Below are 10,248 nucleotides of genomic sequence, written 5' to 3' on the forward strand. Positions count from 1 at the left end.
TGTTGTTGGTGGTGGTGGTGACGATGGAGTGGTATGTATCGATAAGAGTAGTCTTGACATGGGATAATTAGCCATTTTTTCCGAAACTTAAACCAAATTAACTCTTGAGTAGTGAGTAGTGGGTAGTTAGTTATATTTGGATATTATATTTGATGACTGTGGATATTAAGTTATTGTTTGTGACATGGATATATAAAGTAGTCCAAGGACAGGAAGATAGATACCAATGCATATTGTAGGATGAGAATCATAGATAAAGTTGGGGGAAAGTATTGGTACAATAGTATCTTGCCTACCACTATAATCTTATAGTTTTAGGTACGTTTACTAACCAACTTTTTCAAATTATCCAAGTTTCGATCAGATGTTGTAAGGGCACACATTAAAAATTCAAATGTGAAAGTATTTTCATCATTATCTCATGAAATCGAGAGTGAGAGATAAAATCATTGTTAGCATTTTTAATAAAATAATAATGTGAATATTTCACATTTGAATTCTTAACGTGTGTTTTTAGACACACATTACGAAATTTGTTTAAAGCATATCAACTAGCTTAGTTAGTAAAGTCATGAGATGTGATACTCATGACCTGAATTCCAATTCTGTCGGCATCAAAATCACCCTTATATTTCTCTTTACTCAAAAATACATTTGTTTAAATATGGGAAGTGATAGGGCGACACCATGTATTACCGAGTTTGAGTAACACCCTTATTAAAATAATAATATAAATTAAAATCAAATCTTTCCTTTCAATCTTTCCACCCAAACAAATTTTATATTTAACAATTGCGCCAAAATTAGCAGAGTATTAATGAAATTTGGCTTAAATTAAATCTGGAGTTCCATTATTTTCCAGCAACAATGCCAACAATAGAGGACATACCCTTCTGGCCTCCTCATTCCTCAACTTCTACAGGAAGTACAACCATGGTTGGCTAATTGATGGCTCTCTTTTGCTCATGGCCTTGTTTAGTAGAACAATTTTTCGTAAATCGGTGTATTTTTGCATAAAAAATTGAACTACGTTGTGCCGGAAACGAAGCCTGTAAATCATTTCTCCAAGATTTTTATTTTTTCATCCATTAAACGAAATTGACAAGGATCTTTCCACGATCGAATTTGCTAAATCTAATTTCCTCCAATCAATTTCATTAATTATTTGATCACAAAAATTATATTTCCCACATTACCCTTTTCTAATAAAACAATTTGAAATTCAAAAAATAAAGGGGTAAAATGAAAATTGTTGATAATTTACTAAAACGTCCCCGGTGTTACTAAATGTGAGTAACACCGGGTGTCGCTATCTCATTTTCCTTTAAATATATATTATGGACCTAACAGCCAAATATTTGGGCTTTCTCATAGTAGCTTTATTGTGGTGAGTTAGAGTAGTGTTGTGGAGTTGCTTTTGGATGATAGTTTAGGTTAACTGAAGTCCCCGACATGTTGGCAAATAAAAGCATCCACAATGATAAGCAACAACCCTGCTAGCTTAACTCTCCACATCACATTTTTGAGCTACAACACTTTTAAGCTACAAACTTCCCTAATGGTTAAGCTATAAGAGTTGTTGCCTAAATGGACTTATATACATTTATTTAATTGGCACATATCTCTTTGTGGGTCCATTTGAGCTACTAGCTCCATGGAGCTAGTTGCTCAAACTAAGCTAGTTCATGTGAAGCTCTCCAATGGTTGCGCAACTGGCTTGAAACTTTTAGAATTTGCAAGCAAGTCTTTTTGTTCAACCATTGGAGATGCTCTAAAAGAGGTTAGTTAAGATAGTTAGTGTTCAGGGGCGGCCCGTACCATGAGCAGTTCGGTTCGCGGCACCGGGGTCCAACAGGGTTGGGGATCTCATTTGGAAACAGTTACCATATACATATCTAAACGTTCATTATTATTACATGTGGTTTTTGTGGTGTAGCGGTAGTGGGAGGCTGTGGTATAGTCAATTAGAAGTCCAGGGTTCGATTCACATAGCTGCTGTTTTTTACATCTTTTTTTGGTTCTGTTCGCCTTCCACTTCCTTTCTTCAATTAGTTAGTTTAAATTAACTAATCATTTTGGTTTCATTCTTTCTTTTAATCTCTCTAATGTTTCTCATTTCTAAATTTTAACTATAGAGTGAACCGGTCTCATACTATGAGCCGACTCTATTATGTCACTTATAAGCCACCATTTTAGTACAACTGGTGATTATGTTAACTATACTATCTTAAAAAATGATAACGTACCAAAGAACTATTTTCAAAAATGATTTTAATTATCAAGAAATTGTCTCTTCTAATAAAAATTGGCTTACTGTTACATTCATGTTACAATCAATGATGCACTTCCCTTAGTCATCTTTTCCCTGGTAGCTTTTTATTAAAAAAAATTTGGAAAAAAATTATGTAAATGGACTAAGTGAAAGAAATGGGGGAATATATGTTTATGAAAATAGAATAGTACGCGTACCATTAAAGTTTATGATTAAATTCATCACATTGACGTTCTTTAATTTATTTGTATTTAGAGTATTAAAGATTTTGAATACCGCACTTCTTTAAAATATTAAGGAACTCATATTTTCTCATAACTATAAAAAAAATACGAGATGATAATCGGAGGGCCTCCGTCTAATAGTTAGAACAGGGCCTCATCATCATGGCCCTCATCATTCCATTGGCCGCCCCTGTTAGTGATATGTTTAATGGAGGATATCTGTAGAGATAGAGGAAAAGTAAGAGGTGGGCAAAATAGATTACTTCCACTTATGGTAAACACCAATTTACATAGAAGTTCTTATATATAGTATCCAAAAACCGACATACCCAAAAACAGATCAAATCAGCCCATAGCACATAAGTCCTATTTGACCCATTAACAAAATATTAAACTACATAATTATAATTATAGTACATTTAATTAATTTTGAATCAAACTATTCAACACTCCCCCTTGATTCAAAATTACCGACTCCTAGCTGCGACACAAAAAACTGATGCTTGGCCTGCGAAAGTTACTTTGTGAAGATATCTGCCGTTTGCTCATTTGTGCCACAAAACTTCAGCATGATTTTTCCTTCGGCCACTAGCTTTCGGATGAAATGATATTGCACATCTATGTGCTTAGTTCTACCATGGAATGCTGGATTTTTCGCCATAGCTATAGCTGACATATTATCACAAAAGATAATTGTAGCTTCCTTTTGTTCAACATGAAAATCCGCTAACAATTTTTAGAGCCATAAAGCTTGTCTTGCTGCTGTCGTGGCTGCTATATATTCGGCTTCAGACGACGACAAAGCAATAGTCTCTTGCTTCTTTGAGCTCCAAGTGATTGCTCCAGAACCAAGACTAAAAATATTACCGGAAGTGCTTTTTCTATCATCTATACATCCAGCCCAATCACTATCAGTAAACCCAACCAACTTAAAATTTGGTACCTTAGTATACCATATTCCAAAATTTACCGTTCCAGCCACATAACGGAGTATCCGTTTTGCTGCACCAAAATGTTGTCTTGTGGGATTATGCATATACCTAGACACCACACTCACAGGAAAAGCAATGTCGGGCCTAGTATGTGTAAGGTAATTTAGACCCCCTACAAGACTTCTGTACATCCTCCCATCAGCTTGTTCAGTACCATCTTGACGTTTTAATTTCTCATTTATATTCATAAGAGTAGGTGCGGGTTCACAATTTGTCGTGAAATTTCTTAAGCAAATCTGTAGCATGCTTCTCTTGACACAGAAAAATACCATTTTCACATTGTTTTACCTCAAGACCCAAAAAATATTTAAGCAAACCCAAATCCGTCATCTCAAATTTTTTCATCATGCTAGTCTTAAATTTATCAACTAAGCGCTGAGATGAACCGATATAAATCATGTCATCAACATATAAGCATACTACCAGAAAATCATTACCTTCCCGCTTCAAATAAAGAGTCGGCTCATTTTCACTTCTTTTGAAGCCGCTGGACAGGAAGAAAGTATCAATTTTGCTATACCATGCTCGCGGAGCTTGCTTCAAACCATAAAGAGCTTTGCGTAATCGATACACTTTATTTTCATGCCCACTGAAAACAAAGCCCTCTGGTTGAGAAACATAGACCTCCTCCTTCAGCTCTCCATTTAAAAATGCCGACTTCACATCAAATTGGTACACGGGTAACTGAAACTGTGCAGCTATGGCCAAAAATGTTCTCACCGTTTCAAATCTAGCAACAGGTGAGAATGTCTCGTCAAAATCCACTCCTTGCCGTTGTGAGTACCCTTTAGCTACAAGCCTTGCTTTGTGTTTTTGAATACTCCCATCAGAGTTGTACTTAGTTCGGAATACCCATTTTAACCCAATTTCATTTTTGCCTTCGTGTGGATCAACTAATTCCCACGTTTCATTTTTCTCTATAGTTGACATCTCCTCCTTCATAGCATCTAACCACACTTCACTCTAGGCTGCTTCTTCATAGGTAATAGGATCTGAGACATATAATGCGAAATTACAAGTCCTGTAAATATCTTGAATTGATCGGAAATTTTTTGGAGGTGTGCTATTAGTGGTGCTTGATGATGACGAGTGAGCACCGCTAGGTGGGCTGCTGGTTTGAGGAGATGAAGGGCTGTTGGGTGGAGTAAATATGTCACTGCCACTGCTACTGTCAGCTTGCACAATTTTTTCCGGCTCGGAAAATTCACAAACCGGAGCTGGAGCTGCTGCCATACTGTCACAATTCCACATCCATTTTCCTGTTTCATCAAACTTAACATCTCTACTTATAATAACCTTGCCACTTACAGGGTTGTATAACTTGTACGCTTTAGATTCAATGCTATAGCCAACAAATATACATTTTACTGACTTGCTATCTAGTTTGTGACGTAAATTACTAGGAACCAAAGCATAAGCTAAACAACCAAATATTCTTAAGTGTCTTACCCGAGGTTTCTTACCTCTCCATGCTTCAAACGGGGTTTGATTTGAGACGGCTCTTGTTGGGGAAATATTTAAGAGATACACCGCTGTTGCTACTGCTTGTCCCCAGAATTTATTTGGCAGCCCCTTTTCCTGAAGCATACTTCTGGCCATCTCTACAATCGTCCTGTTTTTGCGCTCAGCAATGCCATTTTGCTGCGGTGTATAGGGCGCAGTAAGCTCCCTACGGATACCATGAACATCACAATAAACATTGAATTCTTTGGACAAGAATTCACCACCACGATCCGTTCGTAGTGTCTTAATACGTCTGCCACTCTGATTCTCAACCATTGCTTTGAATTTTTTGAAGTAATCAAAAGCCTCTGACTTGAGCTTTAAGAAATAAACCCAACACATCCGATGTAATACTCCGTATTTATAAGTCTTTGGGTACTCTATCGAGTAGGCCTTACTCTGTCGAGTAAGGGTGAGTTGCGTTTTAAAATAGTTTCTGACCTGTTGGGTACTCGATCGAGTAACGTGGGTACTCGATCGAGTAAGGGGGCACTCGATCGAGTACCTTAGCTACTCGATCGAGTAGCCGGTTTTACGGGAAGTTTTCTCGGGTTTTGTTAATTACGCGATTAAGGTATATAAGCTTTATCGTCATTATTCTAAATCACTTTTGCAAAACCTAAATTACTGTTTAAGAGAGAAAGCAAGCAAGTTCTTCATTCTAATCGCATAATTAGCAATCCCCGGAGTTTGGAAGGTCAGTTCGCGTCGTTGGTTATACCGTTGAGTTCCTTGCGTCGAGGGTAAGATCTATGTACCCTTTTTATTGTCTTTCCTTTGATTTGGTTAAACCCTAATTTAGAGATTTGGGGGTTTATGTGTAGTATGTGATTTGGTAGCCTCTATATGTTGTATGATAGGAAGAGGGTTCATAGAGGAAGCGTTTTGACTCAGCAGTAGAGACCGTCTGATTGTGTGCTTACCAGGTAGGATTTCCTACTCAGTATTAGTCCCATAATGGGATGATTGTTGATGTGTTGAGATTGATTGTTTGTTATAGTAATTGTTTTGTGGCGGCTGTGATTGTGATTGTACATTGTTGATAGATTCAGACGGTTGTTGATATTGTGATTGTGACTGGTTGCCTATGGTTCTCGAGATGCGTTCTCGGCTGAGTGGAGTCACTTGCGGGAGTGGCTTCACGCCCTGGTTTCGCCCTTCGTGGAACCCGCCACGGAAGGGGATGTGCACATTAATAAACATGGGTTTATCGCTCGGTATGAAGAGCGGGGATTTGGTGGGTACGGCCGCGGTCCCCCATGGGTGGGTGGTCCGGTGGGACGATCGGTGATTGAGATTGTTGGGATTGGTGTGATTGTATGTGTGACGATGTGAGTCGTCTGTTTATCGATTGTTGATATGTATATAAATTGTGTGATTAGTATCGACCCCGTTTAAATGTTTTAAAAACTGTGGTGATCCATTCGGGGTGGTGAGCGAGTTGCTTGGCAGGTATATCTTGGATACGTGTGGGATCTAGCTGGGGATGGAGTCATCACATATCAGAGTCCTTAGTCTTCCGCTGTGTTTGTTAGGACAGTTCCTTTCTGTTGGTTTATAGCTTGAGAACAGTTGTATTTTGCTTACAGTTGGTTTTGTTATGTAATCACTTAACTTGTTTAATAAAGTATGTTTCTTCGTTGTCTTATGATTATCATGCCTCGGGTAACCGAGATGGTAGCATCTTTATACCTGAGTGGTCCTGGTAAGGGCACTTGGAGTATGGGGGTGTTACATCCGACTATAATCATCAATAAATAATAAGAAATAACGATTTCCACCAATTGACTCCGTTCTCATTGGACCACATATGTCGGAATGAACAAGATCAAGAAAATTAGAGGCTCTCCATGACTTTCCACTAGAAAATGGTGCTCTACATTGTTTACCGTAAATGCACCCTTCACACAATACATGATCACCAATTTTAGGCAAACCTACTGCCATCTCAGTTTTACTCAATAATTTTAACCCATTTACGTTCAAATAACCATAACGCAAATGCCATAACTTAGCTTCAGAATTTTTTTCTTTAACAACCAGAGCACTACCCAATTCGATCACTAGACACATCCAATGAAAACATATTGTTAGGTGACTTGTGTATATTAGCAATAGTGTGGCCTGACCTTTTATCGCTAATAACACACGAATCATCTTCAAATTTTACAGAATACCCATTACTCACCAACTGTCCAACACTTAACAAATTATGAGCAAGACTCGGAACAAATTGTACATTATTAAGTAATTTAACATCACCTTGCATTGTTTTTACAGCAATTGTGCCTTTCCCCTGGACAACCAAATTCTTGTCATCTCCAAGACGGACTTCACGTTTTTTCGTCTCATCAAGATCCTTAAACAAAGATCTTGCTCCGGTCATATGATTTGAACACCCGCTATCTACAAACCATAGGCCGTTGCTCATATTAGGTGCACTTGAATGTGTCATGAACAAGTTGCTTTCGTCCTCCACTTTCTCTATGAAATTGGCTTTGGACTGATCATTCTTCGTCTTGAACCAGCAATTTGCTTCTTTGTGCCCGTACTTCTTATAGTGATAACATTGAACCAAGCTCCTATTTTGACGGTCTTCACCAAAGTATCCTCTTCCTCTGCCTCGGCCGCGACCTCGGCCTCTAAAACCACCTCTAAAACCGCCTCTGTTGTAACCTCTACCATGTGAATTTTCTGTCTTCCCCTTATCATGAGAAGACTCCCCTTTCACCTGAAATGCTTTCTCATCTATTTTTTCGCAGGACCTATTAAGCCTATCCTCATGAGCCAACAACGAGCCCTTTTCATCAAACGTATAAGTCGATAAGTCTCTCGACTCTTCAATAGCAGACACCACATGATCAAACTTTTGAATTAAAGTCCTTAAAACTTTACTTACTACCACCTTATCATCAATAATTTCACCATAAGATCTCATACTGTTAATTAATTCGGATATTCGGGACAAATAATTTTGAACTGACTCGTCTTTCTGCATAACCATTAATTCAAAATCACGACGAAGGGTTTGAAGTTTTACTTGAATTACCTTTTTATCTCCCATAAACTCTTGCTTTAAGATGTCCCATGCTTCCTTTGATTTAGTAGCAGCTGCAATTCGGGGGAAAATAGCATCATCAAGGGCTTGTTGAATGAAAAATAAAGCCTTTGCATCCTTCTTACGATTCTCTCGTAACTGTGCATCAGGTTCTGTGGCCTGATTTCCCTGGGCTTCTGCATAACCGTTTTCCACCAAGTCCCATAGCTCTTGAGACTTGAATAAAGTCTTCATTTTAAGGCTCCAAAATTGACAATTTTGCCCCTTAAAAATTGGAATTAAGGGTTGTGATGATGGATTATTTGACGCCATTGATGTTGCTAATCAAAGCTTTCTGATTTGTTTTCAATTGATTGGATTTTTCTTTTTCTTTTTTTGTTGTTTTTCTTTCTTACGGTAGAAAGATGTTTTTTTTTTCACACCTTTTTTTGCTTTCTTCTGCAAGTTGCAATTGTTTCTAGTGGAAGGCTTTTTTGTGTATGGACCAAATCCTGTGCTCTGATGCCAGAAATGTAGAGACAGAGGAAAAGTAAGAGGTGGGCAAAATAGATTACTACCACTTATGGTAAACACCAATTTACATAGAGGTTCTTATGTATAGTATCCAAAAACCGACATACCCAAAAACAGATCAAATCAGCCCATATCCCATAAGTCCTATTTGACCCATTAACAAAATATTAAACTACATAATTATAATTATAATACGTTTAATTAATTTTGAATCAAACTATTCAACAATATCCACGTAAAAATGTGGACAAACTCATTTCTTTACAAACGCATATGTTACGTTAATTAAAGCTTCTTTTTAATTAGCTTTGTAGCTTTTAATCCAGGCCCCAATTTCTGATTAGGGATGTTAATCCAAGACACTGTCAGTTATACAAGTGCTCAAATTGATTGCAAATTTGTCTAATTGTATGTCTTTAGAAGTTGTGCTGATAATAATTTAAAGAGTATTCTATCATAATTAGTACTGTATTAATCTTACGAGTCTTCCGTCTTTTCGCTTGGAAATTTAAATAAAAATTTACAAATATGTATACTAAGAATCTAAAATGTATGTGATACTTCATATAATAGTGAAAATATACATCATCTTTAAATCACATTGCATTTTTAGTACAACTTTTTCCCATGGTATCTGTCAAAAAAAAAAAAAAATGCCCATGGTTCCAGACCAACTACTCAATACCAATTTCATCCCATTATTATGTTTTGTCGCATTTTGCTTACTATCCATCTATCCATGCAAACACTACTCCCTCCGACCAGATCAAATTTGGATCGTCCGTTTACAGTAAGTGTTACCTTTGATCTGGGTCAGAAGCAGGGCCGACCCAAGGGGTGTACAACCCGCGCGGCTGAACAGGGCCCCCAGATTTTGGGGTCCAATTTTATTTAAGGTCTAAAGATAATGGTTACTCAATACATACATAGACAGTATCAATGTTTATGATGAAGTGGCAGGCAGTTGAAATGCCACAGCAAATACCCGTGTTTGATTCCGCAGTTATGCAGTTTTTGTAAATTTTCTAGTCATGGGCACTGTGTTCCTCTTTTTCACATTGGTCCATTCTTTTTCTTTTTTCTTTCGAGCATCCGTTTTTGTAAATTTTCTAGTCATGGGCACTGTGTTACACTTTTTCACATTGGTCCATTCTTTTTCTTTTTCTTTCGAGCATTTTTATTATATGACTGTCCTATAATATAAGACTGTCCCCGAAGAACAAAAGCCAAGTGTTAATATTTACAAAAAATGCATAAATGCATAATAGACCATCTAAAACAAGAATTTGCGGAATTTTTTTGGTTTTTGATAATTTATTTGTCGATCATGTAGTTTAACCATTTTACTCTTTAAACAATATTCCAAGTATTTTGGTAATGATTAAGGTTGTGGCTTAGATTTTTTTTGTCTAATCGTGAAAAATATACTCCATGGATAGTGCCACTTGCATATTGTGAGAGGGGCATTATCCGTCTTCAGCTTGTGACAGATAATACCCGTCTTCAATGAGAATTTGTGTTAATTAGGGCCCCTTTTAGGGGGTTTCGCACAGGGCCACCGAAATCTCCCAGACGGCCCTGGTCAGAGTGAATATTATACAAGAGCAATATACAACCATAACAAATTTAATCATATACTATCGTACTAAAGTCCGGCAAATGAGAGCTGAGTTAGGCTCCGTTTGG

The 10,248-nt window shown here is 37.4% G+C and overlaps 2 protein-coding genes across 2 annotated transcripts; both read right to left on the reverse strand.

The window, feature by feature from the left end:
* Positions 1 to 3,232: 3,232 nt before the first annotated feature.
* LOC141630801 (secreted RxLR effector protein 161-like) lies at positions 3,233 to 3,676 on the reverse strand. The gene has a single exon (XM_074443554.1). It carries the CDS (start codon positions 3,674 to 3,676, stop codon positions 3,233 to 3,235), a length of 444 nt encoding a protein of 147 aa, XP_074299655.1.
* A 3,362-nt stretch (positions 3,677 to 7,038) lies between these two features.
* On the reverse strand, positions 7,039 to 8,361 carry LOC141630802 (uncharacterized). The gene has a single exon (XM_074443555.1). The coding sequence runs from the start codon at positions 8,359 to 8,361 to the stop codon at positions 7,039 to 7,041; it is 1,323 nt and encodes a 440-aa protein (XP_074299656.1).
* Positions 8,362 to 10,248: the final 1,887 nt, after the last annotated feature.

This window comes from Silene latifolia, chromosome Y (assembly GCF_048544455.1).
Source record: "Silene latifolia isolate original U9 population chromosome Y, ASM4854445v1, whole genome shotgun sequence".
NCBI lineage: Eukaryota > Viridiplantae > Streptophyta > Magnoliopsida > Caryophyllales > Caryophyllaceae > Silene > Silene latifolia.